The sequence below is a fragment of the Hippopotamus amphibius genome, chromosome 11 (genome assembly GCF_030028045.1).
Source record: "Hippopotamus amphibius kiboko isolate mHipAmp2 chromosome 11, mHipAmp2.hap2, whole genome shotgun sequence".
NCBI lineage: Eukaryota > Metazoa > Chordata > Mammalia > Artiodactyla > Hippopotamidae > Hippopotamus > Hippopotamus amphibius.
Window position 1 is genome coordinate 74124505 of NC_080196.1, and position 19776 is coordinate 74144280.

Here is a 19776-nt window from a genome sequence, read left to right on the forward strand (position 1 = left end):
GTTGAGGGAATGTCAGAAGAACAGCCTGATTATGCTGAGATCCACTAACACGACTCACATACTTTTATTTTTCAGAAAACGGTATTTTGTCTCTGAGTACACCCCCATTGATGGCAATATTGCTTTCTCTATAAATGCCAGTGACAGAGGTAGGCATATTTGTACTTAAATAAAAGGGTCGGGACCATGTTGACACGAGAGTGTTCATTTCCTTAACAAACGCCTATTCCAGGAGAGGCCCTGAGCTCGTGCCGAGGATATGGCTGTGATGGAGACAGGGTCCTTGCCTTTGTGGCACTAACAGTCTGGTCGGGGTGACAGATGGGAACCACATAGTTAATAATAGCAGTAGCATGATGCTGGCCTGGGATGAGAGCTGTGGAGGTGGCAGCGTGGTGGGCTGAGAGCAGGGGTAGCAGGAAAGGTTGGAGGGACGTGCTCCGGCCAAGGTGCTTGGAGCACTTTGCTTTTCCAAAGCTTGTGCGTGAGCACCGTTCCTCTAGGGGTGGGGATAGGTGTGGGCAGGTGAGCAGGGCCACTTCCAGATCGGACAGTAGCTGGGTGGGGGCAGCAGATCATCCCATGCACGTCCCGGTGTGTCCTCTGCGGGCGTGAGTCCCGCCACATGCAGCGGTAGCTAATGCTGTGCCTGTCCTGACTTTCAGGCTCTTAACCTCCACCCTCCCTTCCTCTCCTGCTCTTCCAGGGGGGCTGTCTTGCTGTGACCCTCTGAGCGCTGCATTCGAGGCCCGTCTGCAGCGGCTCTTCGCCAGGTGGGGCTCGTTCTGCGTCCGACACCCTGGCTGCGTCGTGTTCTTCTCTGTGGCCTTCATCGCCGCCTGTTCTTCGGGCCTGGTGTTTGTCCAGGTCACGACCAACCCAGTGGACCTCTGGTCCGCGCCTGGCAGCCAGGCGCGCCGGGAGAAGGAGTACTTCGACATGCACTTCGGGCCTTTCTTCCGCACTGAGCAGCTCATCATCCGGGCCCCCCGCACCCCACCGCACATGTACGAGCCGTACCCTGCTGGAGCCGACGTGCCCTTTGGGCCTCCGCTTGCCATAGACATTTTGCACCAGGTAATCTGCTCTTTGCAGAAATCTGTTCCGGGGGGCCTGGCACTTTGCCAGCTTTTGACCAGTTTACTTGATGTGGATTTGGGGCTGAGGGTGGTGGTTTATCTTGTAAACCTTAATGTTAAAAGTAAAGGTGCTTTTCACTTACTTTTCAGAAAAGTGATAGGTGTTGAACTTAATGAAAAATTTACTATAGGCCGCTTTTGTATTTATTTCATACAGTAGTTGGACTTATTGAAATTGAGATGAGTGTTTCTCTATTGAAACAGAATGTATTTATAATTCACCTTAGGAACTTATGAATTTTTTTCCCTTGGTAATTAAAAAGTAATACACCAGGACCCAAAGGGATAAAGCCTCTTATGGTGTCCTGGGGACCTAGGAAGGAGCTGCTGGGTCACTGCTGATCCCACCTGCAGGAATGAACTTGTCGTTGCCTGAATGTGGGCTCCCCACCTGCATTTGGTGGGAGGTGCATTTGGAATGAGATCCATCTCGTGCTCTTACAGAGGCCTTTAAACCTGCCCATTCTCCCTCATCACACTTGTCTGTAAATAAACTGCCTCCCACTTATTTTTGACAGTTACATGGTTTTTCCTTTAAATGTTGCTCTTGCCCTACAGAAAGTCTGATAGCTTGAGAAAACATCAAAATGTTCCTAAGACTTTAACAGAATCTTTTTCCACCCAATGACGGTTGCATTTTCCCAGCTTGTTGCAAAAGGTGCAAATGTTGTCGTTTACCTCCTGGAGTGTATTCTCTATTAGAAAATACGAGAATACACATAAATAATCACAGTATGGAGCCAGGTGGTATTTGTTGGTGAGGGGAGGGAGTGTCAGGAAGCCCAGGCAGATGACCCCAGGCTCCACTCTGTGGCCTCATGGGTCACTGTGGAGAAGGGTGGGAGGGGAGATGTTCGTGTGTCCTGTGCTGGAATCTGTCCTGTTGTGGTGTCCCCTCCCCATCTCTCTGGGTGCGTCTAAGTGGGGTCTTCATTCCAGTTTTCTGGTCCTTAGCAAAAATATGGTAAAAAGAAATTTTTTTACCGTCGTGTATCTCCGTCCTCTCCCCCGTCTTAGGAAGGATTTTCCCCAAATACTCTTTATCTTCTGAGCCCTCTGGGCAACAGTGGTTAGTCAGCATCTGAGGGAAAACTGATGTATTTCTAGGTTTGTTTATTACAAAAATCACCTTTCAGGTCCTTGACTTACAAACAGCCATCGAGAACATTACTGCATCTTACAACAACGAGACTGTGACACTTCAGGACATCTGCTTGGCCCCCCTCTCACCGTATAACAAGAACTGCACCATCTTGAGCGTGTTAAATTACTTCCAGAACAGCCACTCCGTGCTGGACCACGAAGTAGGGGACGACTTCTTTGTGTACGCGGACTACCACACGCACTTCCTGTACTGCGTACGGTAAGTGGCGGGGACAGTCCTTCCTTCATCCCACTGACATTTGAGCACCTGCAGTGGCCACATGCCACTGTAGGTACTAGAGCCCCAGCAGGATAAACAGCGGGACCCTCCTGGTGAAGCCTGCGCTCCAGTGGAGGGAGACAGACGGTGAACAGTAGCTACTCACCCTGATGCGAGGTCGAGAAGGTGTCAGGCCGAGGGGGTGCCGTGGGGAAAGTATGGGTGAAGGCGGAGAGTGCGGGGAGGGGTGGGGGGTGCTGCTCTTGGTGCAGCAGAGGCCTGCTCATAGCAGGGGAGGGGAGGGAGGCTGTGAGCGTCCAGGGGGCAAAGTGTTCCAAGTAGACGGGCAGCAGGTACGAACGGCCCCGGCGTGGGGCGTTCAGGGGTGTTGTGGAGGAACGGCAGGTACCACTCAGCCCCTGACTCCCGCCTGGATTGATAACACGTACTTGCATCGACGACACCACCCCATGTGTTTCTGGACTGGCTTCAGAGTGCAAAAATAGAAGCCTGCCGTGCCTTTTCTTGTCTTTTAATATGTCTTTCTTTGATCTCACGATACTGAGTTTTTAAAACGTGCAGTGTCCCCTCCAGGGGTGGGGGCTAGATTGGAGTGCAGTTTAGATGGGACGGCACCGTAGCTGCTTCCCATCGGAGGCTTGTCTGGCTGGGCAGGGTGCATGTATGGTTTGAATTAGTCACCAAAAAGCCGTGCTTGGTGACCTGTGAGGTGTCCCTTGGCGAGAGGAGCGGCTCACGTCTCTGCCGTCCCTGGATGCCTTGTCCCTTGGCCTCATCTGGGCCAGACACAGTCGTTCAGCCCGTCGGACAACCCCCGTGGCTGTTTCTTCATTACGGGAACAGAGGAATTATTCCTTGTCGCCTTTGAACGTGTTGCTCAATTAACCACGTCTTGACAGCCAGCTCCTCTGGCTTCTGGCCTGGTTTGGTGACCTTAGGTTCTGTCTGTTTTTGTTACTGGAATATGACTGACTCTAGGTGGTTGGGCTGCGTTTACTCTCTTCAGGAGGTCACCTCTATAAACACGAGCCCATGAAACAATAAAAGTAGCCCGTGCACCCAAAGCAGCGTTCTCCGAAGGACAGGTGGTGCAGGGCAGCCACGGGCAACTGGAAAAAAAGGTTTAGTATTACATAACTTTAATATTTAAAGAAAAAGTTATTTTCTTTCTGTTGTTTTACAAAATAAAAGCAATAGAATTTTGGCGGCGGGGTAGACGCGAGAGATGGGTGTTTTACCCGAGGGGAGCATGGTTCACGCAGGTGTGGAAACACCACCGTGAGCACCTCCTCTCCTGCACGGCAGGGGTCTGTGTGTGTGGTCTGTGGTCACACTTATGTGTCCCCAGCTCTCAGCTCCCTCCTCAGCATCCACCTTTCCCGGGGCTTTTCTCCCTGGAGGCGGGCAGGCCCCCGCAGGAGCCCGTCCAGCCCAGAACCAAGCACAGACGACCTGCTTCCCCTGTACCCACGCATCACATAATGACATCAACGCCTACCACATACAGGATCCCTGGACTCTTCCTCATGTAACTCTTGTGGTTTTTAACCTCGGGATAAGCCCTCAAGCCGGTGATGTGACAGCAGAGCCCCACGTGTGTGGGTTGACGGGACTCAGCTTTTGGCTTCAGCCATGCAGCCTGTGTGTACCCAACCTCCAGGGCCTGAGCCCGTCCCTCGGCGCTGAAGGGCAGTGGTTCAGATTATATACGAGGGCCTTCCTGTGTGCCCAGAGTCTGGCTGACTCCTGTGCTGAGATGCTGGTTCCCTCTCGCTGGTCGTCTGTTTGTCCTGCGCTGCTGGCGTCCCCTGCCTCGTCTCCCTGCTTCTCTCTTTCCCATTTCCAGACCTTCTGCTTTGCCACCCAACTTATGTTCGTCAGACAGATCATAACCTCCCTTTCCCCCAAATCTAATTGTTCTCCAGTGCCCACAGGATAAAAATCCGAACTGCTTGGCATGGTAACCCTTTTTTCCACTGCTTCCCTCACCCTTCCTAGTTGCACCCCCTTTCTGGGAGGCCCCCCTTCATGGGTACCCCACGCTCTAGACCCAGGGCTTCCTGTGGTCCCTCAGGCTGCCGTCCAGTCTCTCCTTTCCTGTACCTTTCCTCACGCTCTTTCTTTTCCTGCCTTTGTGGTGCGTGGAAGCCCTCCCTCTCAGGTGAATGCCCCCTCATCCTTAGAGACCTGGTTCCCTACAGCTCTCCTCTTTACGGTGACAGTTTTCCCCACGTTTTAGTGGCGTCCTCCATGCACCAGGCGACATCAACCACATCACACTGTATTTGCCTGCGTCTCACTGAGTGATTCTGAACTCCCAAAAGCAAGTACTGAACTGTGTTATTCACCCAAGGAACAACCGCAGGCCCATATTCTTAATCAGCCCCATGACTGTTGCATACACATTTAGGTCTCCCTCATGTCTTAAGGTTGTTCTAATTGGGAGGTGTTTTCTGAATTCTTGGCAGGGCTCCTGCCTCCCTAAATGACACCAGTTTGCTCCACGATCCTTGCCTGGGGACATTTGGTGGACCAGTGTTCCCGTGGCTTGTGTTAGGAGGCTATGATGGTAAGTGAGAGAAGCTTTTACTTTTCCTACTAGATGAAGTAGTCTTGGTTCTGTCATTAACAGTCAAGTGGTGATTACAAAGATTTTGTCAATTGAGCACTCTTACTCATTACCCAATATATTGGGTCCCAAATATAATATCTCCTTTGGCTTTGAGTTTTATTGTGCATTTGAAGGAAGTGGTGTTAGCCATTTTTAGGTTACTCTTGGGAAAGCTGTCGACAGCTGAGGACATTTTCACAGAATAATACCTTTGTGGGCATCCAGGTTTGAGGGTTCATAATGGAACCCTTGAAACTCATCAAGAGAGCCCCTAGGGAGTCCGTGGACCTCGGGTTAAGAACATTTGTAATGGGGGAGAGATAATATGTGAGATATGGGGGAAAAGAAACAAAGTGGATAGATTTTTTTTCCTTCTAAACCAGTTGATTAAGAATTCAAACACTTTTATAGTGGGAGAGGCAGTTGGTTAGCTCTCTGCTGGTTCCTGTAGCACCTTGGAGCAGATTATACTAGGTATGGTGGGGGAATGACTCATGTGCCAGCTTTGGCATCTGAAGCCTAATTACAGGCAGCTCAGCAGGTTTTTCTCCAGCCTAATGAAGAGGCCAGATGTTCTTCTCATCCAGTGGGAAGGAAGAAGTTGTGAACCATATTTAAATTTTATTCTGCCTTATATAACACAATGCTGTTTCTAATCGGTGGGGGAGAAAATGGTGTCGCCAGGTGGCTAGCCACAGCCATCAAAATTCAATTTGTTCTCTACCTTATTCCTTCCACTAAAGTAAATTCAGATGGATCAAAGATTGCAATATAAGAAGGGAAACAGAGTAGTAGAAGAAAATGCAGGATAAATTTTTTAAAACAATGTTTAAATGGAGAAGGCATTTCTAAGCAGGGCACACAATGCAGAAGCCACAAAAGGAAACGGATGAATTTGACTGTGTGAGAATTTAAAATTCCTCTGTAGAAAACAAACATGAAGTTTAAAAAAAACAAACAAGACTTCCCTGGTGGCACAGTGGTTAAGAATCCACCTGCCAATGCAGGGGACATGGGTTTGGTCCCTGGTCCAGGAAGATCCCACATGCTGTGGAGCAACTAAGCCCGTGCGCCACAACTACTGAGCTGGTGCACTGCAACTACTGAAGCCCAAACAGCTAGAGCCCATGCTCTGCAACAAGAGAAGCCACCACACTGACAAGCCCACGCACCGCAACGAAGAGTAGCCCCTGCTCACTGCAACTAGAGAAAGTCTGCTCACAACAACTGAGAAGCCCGTGCACTGCAATGAAGAGTAGCCCCTACTCACTGCAACTAGAAGACCCAGTGCAGCCAATAAATAAATTAATTAATTAAAAACAAACAGACAAAAAGCAAACTGGAGGGAAAAAAAGTTAGTATACATAATGGACAGCATTTCATTAATACATGGAGAGCTCTTGGGGAAAAAAGAAAAGGTCAGCCACCCAAAAGAAAAGCTTACAGAGCCATGTGAGTGTTAACATAAGAGGAAATACAAATGGCTTTTTTTTTTTTTTTTTTTTTTTTATTGGCTGTGTTGGGTCTTCATTGCTGCATGCGGGCTTTCTCTAGTTGTGGCAAGTGGGGCTACTCTTCACTGTGGTGTGCAGGCTCCTCATTACAGTGGCTTCTCTTGTTGCAGAGCCCAGGCACTAGGTGCACGGGCTTTGGTAGTTGCGTCACACGGGCTCAATAGTTGTGGCTCATGGGCTCTAGAGCTCAGGCTCAATAGCTGTGGCACAGGGGTTTAGTTGCTCCAAGGCATGTGGAATCTTCCCGGCCCAGGGCTCGAACGCGTATCCCATGCATTGGCAGGCAGATTCCTAACCACTGTGCCACCTAGGAAGTCCATAAATGGCTTTTAATTATATGGGGAAAATGCTGAACCTCACTCCATATTAGTGAAATGCCTTTCCCTTCAATCTTGTACGTAACAAATTAGCAAAGATCTAAGTGTTTGATAAAACCTTGTGTGGATGAAATGTGGGGAAACCACATTATTGCTGAAAGTATAAATGGTTACTAGAATATAAGCTCCAGGAAGGCCGAGATTTTTATCTCCTTTGCTCGCTGATGTATCCGTAGTCCCTAAAATAATTCCTGGCACAAAGTAGGTCTCAGTAAATATTTTGTTGAAGAAAGAAATGAAAAATGGCCTCTTTGGAGGCCAATTTGGGAGAACCTAGAAGAATAAAAAATGCACATATTTTTTGATTCAATGATTGTACTTGTAAGAATTGATTCTACAAATACATATTTTACATATTGGAAATACCAGATTATGCTTTGTAGTAATTCTGTGTATAATAGCAAAAAAGTTTGCAAAGATATCCATCATTGTTCAGATCATACTAGAAAATATACAGCAGAAAAAAGAACAAGGCTTTCTGTGTACTAAAATGGAGCATTCTCAGGGTATGAATTTGAAAGCAGCATTTGCAGAAGAGTGTGTTACTATTTGTGTAAACAAGAAGGGAAGGGGAGGACTGTGCTTTTGCACGCAGACTGTGGCTGGAAGGAGTCACAGCCGTCATGGTGTGGGGAGGAGAACTGAGACACAGACGAGGACTGAGGGACGAGGGAGGCCTTCCCTGAACACCTTTTCACTCTGAAATTGTCACCATACATGTGCTGTGTAGTGATGATGTTACGAATGACAACTGTGCCTGCCTCCACTCGAGAGTTCTTTTTCTTCACTAGCTGAGCTACCCAGGCACCAAGTCAGCGACCTCCTGTTTTGTTCCTCTAGCTCAAAGTGTATAGGCTTCAGCCCCAAGAGAAACCAGGCACCTAGCTGGCTTGTGATTTTCCCCTTGTATTGATCTAGTTGTCTGCATGCTTTTAATCTGCTTTTTGATGTCACCTTTTTCCTTTCTAGATCAAAACTACAATAACGCGACAGCCCTTGTGATTACCTTTCCTGTCAATAATTACTATAATGATACAGAGAAGCTCCAGAGGGCCCAGGCCTGGGAAAAAGAGTGAGTCGCTCACAGGGTCTAAACAAGCTGTTCTTTTTGTGGGAAAATGGACACTAGAAGAAGCCATTTACACTGCATTCAACTAAATTAACCAACGTTAGATCTAAGTTATGCCATTTTTTTCACTTGATACTAGTGATACTATGGAAAAAAAACTGTAAATAAAGTTACCTAAATATATATCCCTGCAAAAAGAATGCAAAAGTATCTATGCAGAAATGTTCCTTGCATTACTTTCTAACAGCAAAACCTGGGAGCAAGCTGAGTATATATTAGTAAGGAGAAGTACAGTAGAATGTTATTTTGTCATTAAAGATAGTGAGGTAAATAAATGGTTCAATATGTAATAAATAAAAACTGCAGTCAGTATGTTTAGGCAAGTATATGCTATGCATGCACCCATGCCTAGAAAAGATATCAAAAAAATGACCTGGGAACCAGTTGGCTGTGATGTAACCTCTAGAGAATGGGAAGAGGGGACCAAGGAGGACGGGGACTCTGAACAGCTTTGTTGGGATGTAATTCGTATACCATACAGTTCACCCATTTAAAGTGTACAGTTCAGTACCTTTCAGTATATTCACAGATACGTGCAAACATCACCATGGTCAATTTTAGAACATTTTCTTGACCACAGAAAGAAATCCCATCTCCTTTAGCAGTCACCCTCCTAACACCGGCCCTACAAAACCACCAATCTACTTTCTGTCACCATAGATTTTCCTATTCCATACTTTTATATGAATGGAGTCATGTATAAGGGCTTTTCTGTCTGGCTTCTTTCATTTAGGATAATGTTTTCAAGGTTCGTCCAAGTTGTAGCATGTGTCAGTACTTCTTTCTTTTTATGGCTGAAAATATCCCACCCTATAGATAGACCACGTTTTGTTTATCTATTTGTCAGTTGATGAACATTTGAGTTGTTTCTGCCTTTTGGCTATTGTGAATGATGCTGTAAATATTCATATACAAGTTTTTGTGTGAACACAGGTTTTCATTTCTCTTGGGTGGTATATACCTAGGTGTAGAATTGCTGGGTCGTATGGTAACTCTGAGGAACCTCCAGACTTTTTTCCAAAATGACTGCACCATTTTACATTCCCACCAGCAGTGGATGGAGGTTTCAAATTCTCCCCACCTCGCCAACACTTGTTATTATCTGACTTTTTGATTCTAGCTCTCCTAGTGGGTATGAAGTGGTATCTTATTGCAGTTTTAATTTGCATTTCCCTGATGACTAATGAATTTGAGCATCTTTTCATGTACCAATTGGCCACTTATATAACTTTCTTGGAGAAATGTTTATTCATATCCTTTGTCCATTTTTTGACTTAGTCATTTGTATTTTTATTACTGAATTATAAGAATTGTTATATATTCTACAAGTCCCTTATCAGATGTATGATTTCCAGATATTTTCTCCCATTCTCTGGTCTGTGTTTTTGCATTCTTGATGGCGTCCTCTGAAACACAAAAGTTTTTAATTTCGATAAAGCCCAATTTACCTGTCTTCTCTTTTGTTACTCATCCTTTTGATGTCATAGCTAAGAAACCATTGCCTAACCTAAGGACCTGGAAATTTACACCTACGTGTTCTTCTGAGAGTTTTATAGTTTTAGCTCTTACATTTAGCTCTTTGATCTATTGAGTTAATTTTTGTATATGGTGTGAGGTAAGGGTCCAACTGCATTCATTTGCATATGGCTATCCAATTGCCCCAGACCATTTGTTGAAAAGATTATTCTTTCCTGCCTTGATAGTCTTGCCACCTTTATTAAAAATTTGGTGAAGACAGATACGTGGCATATTTCTGGACTCTTAGTTCTGATCCTGTGATCTGTATTCCTGTCCTTGTGCCAGTAACCACACTGTCTTGATTACTGTTGGTTTGTAGTAAGTTGGGAATTGGATCTTCCTACCTGTTCTTCTTGAACAAGAAGATTTTGGCTATTCTGGGCCTGTTGCAATTCCATGTGAATTTTAGAATCAGCATGTCTTTCCATAAAGAAGTCAGCTGGGATGCTGATAGGGATTGCATTGAATCTGTAGATCAACTTTTAAAATTTTTGTTCCATGAGTGTATATCTATATTATAATATACTTCATTTAAATCTTTTTTAGTAAAAGAGAAATGAGAGCATGAAGCAGTTTTTAAACTTGGTCTAAACATGTTTTAAATGGTCGAAAACTCAGCATGTCTGGAACTTTGTAATCTGGAAGTGTCCTACCTTCTACTTGCCAGTGTAGAAGGTCCTAATGAGGGATAAGGGTTAAGTGTGGCTTTTGTGTCATAGAAGTTAGGAAGAAGCTCCTTACTTAGCTGTCACTAAGTTTTAACTAAAAATACAAAATTTTGCTTACCCTTTTAGGTTTATTAATTTTGTGAAAAACTACAAGAATCGAAATCTGACTATTTCCTTTAAGGCTGAACGAAGTATTGAAGATGAACTAAATCGTGAAAGTAACAGTGATATCTTCACTGTTCTAATCAGCTATGGCATCATGTTTTTGTATATTTCCATAGCCTTGGGGCATATCAAAAGCTGTAGCAGGTTTCTGGTAAGTGGGGTGTGTATGTGTGTGTGTTAGTGAGAAATAGCAGTACACAGTGTGATGGCATGTTTTTGCCTCCACTTAATCCTAATTCACTGTGTTCAAAACTGCCTTAAATTTTCCTGTTTTGTCACATTTTCTGCTTCCTGCATCTGTTTTCTTCAGTTCCACTTCTTTATCTTCAACTTAAAGTTGATTTCACCTAATCCAGTTTTTTTCTAATTTGCCATCACCTAAGAATGTAGGCTGATAAAAAATGTTACTAGGGAAGACCTAGATAACTTTTCATATCTTCTCTCAAACCGGGAACTGTACTTTTAAATCTAAATGAGCAATACCTCTGTAAAGAGGTGAAAATGAGGGCCTTTTAGGAACAGGACAAAAAACACTCTAAACGACCATTTATGTCTTTGTGGCGTCTCCAGGTGGATTCGAAAATCTCGCTGGGTATCGCGGGCATCCTGATCGTGCTGAGCTCAGTGGCGTGCTCCTTGGGCATCTTCAGCTACATTGGGATCCCCCTCACCCTCATTGTGATAGAAGTCATCCCGTTCCTGGTGCTGGCCGTGGGGGTGGACAACATCTTCATTCTGGTCCAGACCTACCAGGTGCATTTCAGAGTCTCACAGTGTCTGACCAGGTACCAGGCTCCACATATGGCTGTTCAGCTCCAGGCAGAGTATTTGTGAGCGTGACACATGGAGATTTCATTTCCGTTTCTCTCTGTTGCTGATTGGTGCCTGTAACTTGTTCTGGACATTTTGAGACCAAGAAGTTTGAGACCCTTCTCTTTGGTTGGTGGCATAGATAGAAAGTGAGACTTTGGTTTTAAAATATGTACAACACGTGTGCAAAAAGGGCTAACACACTTGTAGAAAATATTTTGGGCACAACAGCTATTAGAATGATTCTAAACATAGTGTTGAAGAATGAAGGATTAGTCAAAGGTGCCTCTGAAAGGCAGAAGGTTGACACAGGACCCACTGATGTAGAAAATGATGTCAATCAGTTGGCTCTCCCAGGGTCCCTTGTCCTATAGCCCTTACCTGGGCGGAGACCCAGTGGCACACAGGAGTGTTATCTAAAGGTCCAGCCACCTGCAGCCTGTGTTGCATGTATTTTCCTGATAACCTGATTCAATCCTTCCTTTAGCTTCTCACCTGTTCTCTGGCTCCGGGCTTCAGAAATACCCCGAATGAATCAACATGAGAAGTTTTTTATTATGTAAAGTCTATACACAACAGGTAGATGCTACTAATCATTTTTCTTTACCATCAAGTTAACACAAGGCAGCAAAGAAGCAAAGAGGTGGCATTGTAATTGAGGAATTTTAATGTTGCATGTTTAACTTTTTTTTTATTTTTAAGAGAGATGAACGTCTTCAAGGGGAAACCCTGGACCAGCAGGTGGGCCGAGTCCTAGGAGAAGTGGCTCCGAGTATGTTCCTGTCGTCCTTTTCAGAGACGGTAGCATTTTTCTTAGGTAATTACTCTTTGAATTCTGCCAGCCCTGAGGTTTGCTGAGCCTCGGTCTATCAGTACACCCCTTTACGTTCTTCCTTTTTTAAGTCTAATTCTGTGATTGGAAAGTATCGATTCCAGTATTTTTCATGAGAAAAATTGGTGGCAGTATCTTGGGTGTCATTAGCAAGTGTCTTTTTTAATTTTTAATTTTGGCCGCGCCTCATGGCATGCAGGATCCTAGTTCCCTGATCAGGGATCGAACCCATACTCCCCGCAGTGGAAGCTCGGAGTCCTAACCACTGGATCGCCAGGGAATTTCCAGCAAGTGTCTTCCTTCTCACGTTGTTTCAGGACGGTGTTGATGTTGGGGTTCAGATACCTAGGACTCCTGCCCCTCCCCATTTTGGGCATGACGAGTGCTGGGATTTGAAAATAGCATTCTCGCACAGCCAGAGTCCTTCTCAACACAGCACTCTCAGCTGTAGCTCCAAAATCACAGGCATTAGCTCCAAGGTGTTTGCCACTGTTCCCGAAGGCAGTCTTCCTCCTCTGCACACACAGTTCACTGGGAAGCAGCCTCATCAGTGAGCAGAGGCTCTTGAATCTCCCCTCAGTACAAGGAGCCAGAATAAGCTGGAACAAAACACAGCACTTCTGCGTTCTTTCATGTGGAGAAATCAAGTAGTCTCAAGAAGTCAAGGCGCTCCCCACCCCCATCTGTGGTGTGTAGTAAGAGAAAACTGACCACGTCCTCTGCAGAGGACGCCAATTAGAATCACCCGGTAAGTCTAGGGAAGACACACTATCCGTGGGTCACAAATGGAAATTTCTGCAGGCACCACCAGGTCCTCTTACAAGGGGCCATGGGAGGGACATCATAGGTGTGGTCTTTGGACACAGACACACCATTCGCGTATGTCATCCTCCATTTCCACAAAGCAGTGCACTGTGGAACCTCTGGCCCTGTGGTTCCTTTTGAGGGATACAGATGCAAAACAGTTACTTCCTCTTCTTCTATTATAAGAAAACCATTGCAAGTGTGTTGGTGATAGCAGCTGACCCTGGGCCTCAAGGTTGGAGTGACTTGGGGCGGGGGGGACACGCGCAGTGGGGACCGTGGCACCCAGAGTCTGGGGTCCTGTCTACTGGAAGCAGTTACATGTTGCTGGCCCAGTGCCGCCGGGTCCAGTTTTTTCCTCAAGCGATGTTGTGAATCTAGATTTTTTTCCCCTCAAGCGACACTATGAATCTCATTGTTAAATATCGGCTACTTATTTTTTTTTTAATGTTTTTAAATTCTAAAATGGGTTGATATACATCTGGGCTATGGGCGGCCCGTTTTCATTTTCTGAGTCCTAGCCTAGAGAGCACCCCCACTGGCTTATAACTAAACTGAGGGACTGAGTCAATGATCTAATAGCCGATGGGGAACACCGTCCCTCTTGTGGACGGAAGCATAGCAGGTACTATAAGCCATGGCCTGCTTTAATGGCTCTCAGATGTTAATGTGCGTACGTTTGCTCGGAGGGCTTGTTAAATTCTAGAGTTGGGGTCATAGAATTCTGAGCAGTAGAATTGGGGTTGAATTCCCATTGTCTTGATAACGTGGGATGGGGCTGGGTCCCCGGAACCTCCATGTGAAACTCCCCAGGTGGTTCTGGGGTGACACCCACATACCGCGCAGCAGGCCCGTGGGGGGAGGGGGGATCTCCTCCTGGGTTTGGTCTGCTCTGGCGCTGTGTTCGCACGTGCGCGTGGGGCCCGCCCAGCCCTCAGCCGGGAAGGACGTGGCTGCTCTCCTCTCCCGCAGGCGGCTTGTCCGTGATGCCAGCCGTGCACACCTTCTCTCTCTTCGCGGGGACGGCAGTCTTCATCGACTTCCTCCTTCAGGTGACCTGTTTCGTGAGCCTCTTGGGGTTAGACGTTAAGCGGCAAGAGGTGAGTTGTCATCAGGAGGGCAGCCTTTTTCACTGGAGTCTAGGATCCAGATGAGGTGGCCAGAGGCTGACCTCTGTTCCTCTTTCTCCCCTCAGAAGAACCGGCTGGACGTCCTCTGCTGTGCCGTGGGGGCGGCAGACGGAGCGGGCATCCAGGCCTCGGAGAGCTGCTTGTTTCGTTTCTTCAGAAATGCCTATGCTCCGCTTCTGCTTAAGGACTGGATGCGGCCCCTTGTGGTAGGAGCCTGTCTGTGGTTTTTCTCCTCAAACAGATTTGTCACATGCCTCCTCAGAAATCAGAGCGCTTGGGAAGGATTCAGACAGCTGTTAAGTCTATTTACGAGAATACAGAAGCGCATATGTACAAACATATAAAATATTTTCAGCGGTCAGTATAAGCAGGAGTTTATTTTAAGTTGGTTGTTTTTAAATAATTACACATTCATAGACAGTCACAGAGATAGAGCAGAGGGTGCCCAGCTGCCCTTTGCCGGTTCCCTCCCAAGTCTTACATAATCGTAGTTCAGTATCCAAACCAGAAGTTCGACATTGGCACAGTGTACGTGTCCAGTTGTGCGTCAGTTTGTCACATGTGCAGACTCGTGTAAGCACCCCTGCCGTGAGGCCACGGATCCGTTCTGTCACCCTCGTCTTGCACTGCGCTGCCCCTCTTCCTCGGCAACCATACGAGAGCATTGTGTCGTTTACACGCTGGATACAGCCAGCACTGATAATGTATCACGCCTCTGCTAAAAGAATGTAAATTCATTCTAGTAAAAGTAATAGTAACACCTAACAGTTACTGAGCACTTAATATCTGGTATCATGCTCAGTACTAGGTACTGCGTGAAATTCTGGATTATCCCTAGAATTTTCTCATCTAACCCACAAAACGACCTGATGTTACAAGTCTTGTTTTTCCTGTTTTATTGAGGAGGAAATAGATGCTCAGAGAGGCTAAGTGACCTCCCCAGGGTCACTCAGCTTGCAAGTAGCAGAGCCAGGATTTGAACCCAGGTGTTTTGACTCTTAGACCATGACTTCAGCCACTACCCCAGACTCCTTGTTATCGTAGCGTGTCATGTAAACTTTTCCGTTTAGAAAAGTCCTGTTTTGCGTATTTAAGGTTCGATTTGTGTTCTTAAGCTCATGATAACTCTAGCTCTGTAACTCACTTCTCATTCCAGGTGGCAGTATTCGTGGGTGTTCTGTCGTTCAGTATCGCAGTCCTGAACAAAGTGGAAATTGGATTGGATCAGTCTCTTTCAATGCCAGATGTAAGATGCTTTCTTTTTTATTCCAACTCATTTAGCCCATGGTGAATACATTTTTCAAAACACACATTGGGGCGTTTCAGCCGATGTCTGTTTCTAAATGCTGGCAGGCCCTCCCGTAGTCACAGGAACGGCCCCAGAGCTCTTCCCGGGGCCTTCTGAGCTCTCAGGCCTTGGCTACGGCTGCGTAATGCAAGCAGCCGGTCTTGACCTCATGAGGTGCCGTCCTAACGGTGGGACCAACTGGAGAAGCGCCTGGGCCCCGGGTGGGGAGGGGGCGCTGGCTGTGGAGGGAATCAGGACCCTGAGCTGGAGGTGTCTCGGCCGGGAACCCCGCTCTCGCTCGCACAGGACGTTCACACTGTGTCCTGTTGTCTGCGCTCTCTCTCTCAGGACTCCTATGTGACGGATTACTTCCAGTCCCTCAGCCGGTACCTGCACGCGGGCCCACCCGTGTACTTTGTCGTGGAGGAGGGGCACGACTACACGTCTCTGAAAGGGCAGAACATGGTGTGCGGGGGCCTGGGCTGCAGCAACGACTCGCTGGTGCAGCAGATCTTCAGCGCCGCCCAGCTGGACAACTAGTCAGTACCCCAGCCCCAGGCAGGCTCCCGGCCTGGCACCTCGGCCTGAAACCTCTCTCTAAAGAAAGCTTTTCCAGTCTGTCTCGCACAGTGTGGGCTGAATCTAGCTTTACCTGAGCAAAACCTTTTAAAGGGCAAATTTACCACCTCATATTCTGAAGCTTTTCCCATTAAGTGCTGATGTGGTTTGTCTTCGGACTGGGTGGCATTAGAAGGTCTAGCAAAGGAAGTTTTGGATTTCAAGAAAAGGTACTGAAACTGAAGACTTCCCCCTCGTAGGGGCGTCAGTAACTCTTCCTCTCCTCTTCTCTAGTACCCGGATAGGCTTCGCTCCCTCGTCCTGGATCGACGATTATTTTGACTGGGTCAAGCCGCAGTCATCTTGCTGCAGAGTCTACAACAGCACAGATCGGTTCTGCAATGCGTCGGGTACTTGATCCTTTTCCAGATCTTTCCCTTTTTCCTGAAAACCTTTAACATCCTAATTTAAAAATCATTTGCATTTCACCTCCACGTCCACCTGTTTATCTGCCTCACTGCCTTCCCCGGTCGTCATCCCTTTCCTCCGTCGTTCACTCTGGAGATGCCTGGTTGTCCCATCTCCTGTGGGGCTACAGGCTGAACACGGCCTGGGTGAGGGGACTCTGGTTTTCAGGTTTCCCATCTTTTCCCGCCGCCGATGGCCTCTCTTGATTGGTTTCTGGCCGTAGCTTCTCATGGTGTGCATTTCTTTATCACCAATGCCCTATGGTTTTATAAAAGTGTTGAGGCTGTCCTAGCATTTTCTTAATAAAAACATGGAAGTTCTGGGCTCTGGTAATAACATATTGAGGTTGTCCTTAAAGCAGGAAACCTGCTTCGGGGAAGAAATTTGTGCAGCCTTTGTTAGATGAAGATGGGACCTCAAGTTTATTAGACTTTGAAAATCATGTGTTTGAAGCTTTTGGATAAGTAGAAGGATTCAGGAAAAGAATTCCCATCACTCTTTGTCGTTATTTTTAAATGTTTTAATCTGGAGCCCCGTCCTTCTCACTGTGGCTTCCCTACCCTGTTTGCAGTCGTTGACCCTGCCTGCGTCCGCTGCCGGCCTCTGACTCCGGAGGGCAAGCAGAGGCCTCAGGGCGCAGACTTCATGAGGTTCCTGCCCATGTTCCTCTCCGATAACCCAAACCCCAGGTGTGGCAAAGGGTAAGTGACACTGAGCCATTCAGCTCTGCACCCGCTCCCCCTTTAATTTGCACTGGGAAGCTGGGGAGGACTGAGGTGGGAACGCTGGGCGGGAAGGTCCTCTTCTCTGCTGGGCCCCACCCTATCCCCATCCTTCTGTGAAAGCAGAGAAACCAAAACACCTTTAAAGAAAACAACTCCTCCTCATTCTCAGCGATTCCATCCTGGCCTGAGCATTATGTTTCATGCTCCCCTCTGTGCCCTGGCCCTCCTGGTGGCACGAAGGACTCGGAGTCCCCAGCAGGACAGAGTGCGGGGAGGGATGCGGGTGTTTCAGGACATGAAAGGGTCTGTTCAGTTGTGTCCGGGGCGTACGGGGGCCTGCAGTTCTGCTGTGGTGATGTCACCCAAGGGGAAGGTTTAGATTCTTTTAGCCCCACTGTGTTTCTTGCTGGCCTATCCGTACATGTGGTCATGGGCTGTTGCACGCCCCCATCCAGCCAGGCAGCCAGTTACCATGGACATAAGATCTCCGGCCCAGAAATAGCAAGGGCGACTGGAGTCTGGAGTGGGGGGGATTTGGATCTTTGGGTAGGAAGGTGAGTGTCCAGGTGTACATTAGGTAAACGCTGGACAGCCCTGTTCTTCATAAGAATATGTAATGTGACCAGAGTCCCATCAGCCATATATCTCATGTCTGTTTTGAGACCTAGATTAGGTACCGTGGGAGGACTGCCCCTAAAAATAAAGCAGAAATGAACCTTGCAGCTTGGTCTCCTTGCAGACTGAATGCTCAGCTGCATAAAACTAGTCAGAGTGAATTCAACTTGTAGGAAGGCAACAGCCACCATGGACAGGGAGCCTCCTACGTGCCAGGCACCTCCCTGACACTGTTTCACGGACCCACCACACAGCCCCGGGCGTAGGTGTGGTACATCCGTCTGCAGATGACACTGCAGCCCAAATTTAGCAATTTTGCCCGGGGTTCCAGGGCTGAGGCTGATCTCACGGCTGTCTGACTACAGGGCCTTAGTCCTTTCCCACCTCCTGTTACATAGCATTGAACTGTGAGCAGAACCAGCTACAGAAACAATAGCAGCTACGTGCCAAAGAAACCAAAGCAGCAAAGAAGAGCCATTGTGGGAAAGAATAAGATAAACCTTCATTGTTCCTTTTCAGGGGCTCCCCTGACCCTGAAATGGACAGCTGGTCTGACCCCTGAGCCCAGGGTCAAAGGACACCACTCAGCCTTGCTGCTTAGATTCTGCAAGTACGTACGGCACGAGGTGTGGCCTTTGACATCACTGTCTTCTCCCAGGGGACATGCTGCTTACGGCGCGGCAGTTAACATCCTCGGTAACGGCACGGGCGTCGGAGCCACGTACTTCATGACCTACCACACGGTGCTTCAGACCTCCGCCGACTTTATCGACGCCATGGAAAAGGCCCGCCTCATTGCCAACAGCATCACCAGAACCATGGGCCTGGAAGGAAGTGATCACCGCGTGTTCCCATACAGGTAATGTGTGGATTTTGCAAATGGGGGTGTCCTGGGGAAGGGGTCCACCCCCTGGGGCTCCCTTGCTGGGGGGCTGACACTCGGCTTTCCTTTTGACCCCGGTTCTGTCCTGAGCACAGGTGAAGCCTGTCACAGAAAGTGGCACCTGGGCAAGGAGGGCCAGATTCTGCAGCACCTACCGAGGTCTCAGGGCCGGAGCTCACACCCTGCAAAACAGCGTGGGGGGTGGGGGGTGGCGCCGGGGAGCAGCTTTGCAGGGAGGGCCCAGCAGCTGATCTCTGGGGACAGTGCCTTTCTGGAGCTTTCTTTTTCACTTATTGGGGTTTTTTTCCTTTATAAAGAAGTATTTTATGAAATACTGAATTTGGAAAATACAGAAAAATAGGAGAAACAAATGATTTCCCCCCCAACTCCTGTAATGTCATTTAAGAGAGTCTTGACCTGTTTGGCAAGAGGAGGCCTGTTTTCCAGTGGAAGGAGTTCTTGGAGTGGGTGTCCTCACTCCTAAGAGGAGCTGGTTAACTTTGCCGAAAAAGCATTTTCTCCTCAGGCCCTGCACAGACCCTGTTTGGCCAGGGGTAGTCCTCAGGATAGACAAGGTTTGTTTTCCCAAAATACCATGGAATATTCTTTGTAGATAAATGCCTATAAAGCAGAGTAGATTGGGCACATGAACAAAAACTTTATATAAAATACACATCTCGGAGGCCCTTCTTTGAGTGTCAATGGTCAGAGGTCCAACTGAACTGCCAGAGGTGAGTCTTGCGAAAACGGAGGTTTTATGCGAGGGTGTCTCTCAAGGCAGTTTCCGTTGTGCAATTGTGGCAGGATGTGGAGTAAAGCTTCCAGAAGTGAGGACAGGCTGTAACAGCACCTTCTCCCCCATCTCCAGCGTTTTCTACGTCTTCTACGAACAGTACCTGACCATGGTTGACGACACTATCTTTAACCTCAGTGTGTCCCTGGGCGCCATCTTTTTGGTGACCGTGGTTCTCCTGGGCTGTGAGCTGTGGTCTGCAGTGATCATGTGTGTCACCATCGCCATGATCTTGGTCAACATGTTCGGTGTCATGTGGCTGTGGGGCATCAGCCTGAACGCGGTTTCTTTGGTCAACTTGGTCATGGTGAGTCCTGGTGCATGCACTCAGTTTGTCCCTCACGCAGATTGTTTCTTGGGGTGAC

General features: G+C 47.5%; 1 protein-coding gene across 2 annotated transcripts in view; it reads left to right on the forward strand.

Moving 5' to 3' along the window:
* Nucleotides 1–19776, forward strand: part of NPC1 (NPC intracellular cholesterol transporter 1) — a 46720-nt gene that overhangs the window by 23857 nt on the left and 3087 nt on the right. The window contains exons 7-22 of one of the 2 annotated variants that reach the window (XM_057698111.1): nucleotides 76–149; nucleotides 707–1077; nucleotides 2276–2502; nucleotides 4992–5092; nucleotides 7995–8097; nucleotides 10467–10656; nucleotides 11076–11258; nucleotides 12018–12132; nucleotides 13924–14051; nucleotides 14150–14287; nucleotides 15238–15327; nucleotides 15718–15908; nucleotides 16222–16337; nucleotides 16967–17096; nucleotides 18394–18594; nucleotides 19487–19718. In XM_057698111.1, the coding sequence (XP_057554094.1) occupies nucleotides 76–149; nucleotides 707–1077; nucleotides 2276–2502; nucleotides 4992–5092; nucleotides 7995–8097; nucleotides 10467–10656; nucleotides 11076–11258; nucleotides 12018–12132; nucleotides 13924–14051; nucleotides 14150–14287; nucleotides 15238–15327; nucleotides 15718–15908; nucleotides 16222–16337; nucleotides 16967–17096; nucleotides 18394–18594; nucleotides 19487–19718 (2590 nt within the window). Of the gene's footprint in view, nucleotides 1–75; nucleotides 150–706; nucleotides 1078–2275; nucleotides 2503–4991; nucleotides 5093–7994; nucleotides 8098–10466; nucleotides 10657–11075; nucleotides 11259–12017; nucleotides 12133–13923; nucleotides 14052–14146; nucleotides 14288–15237; nucleotides 15328–15717; nucleotides 15909–16221; nucleotides 16338–16966; nucleotides 17097–18393; nucleotides 18595–19486; nucleotides 19719–19776 lie in introns of both variants that reach the window. The other variant, XM_057698110.1, reaches the window with a different exon arrangement.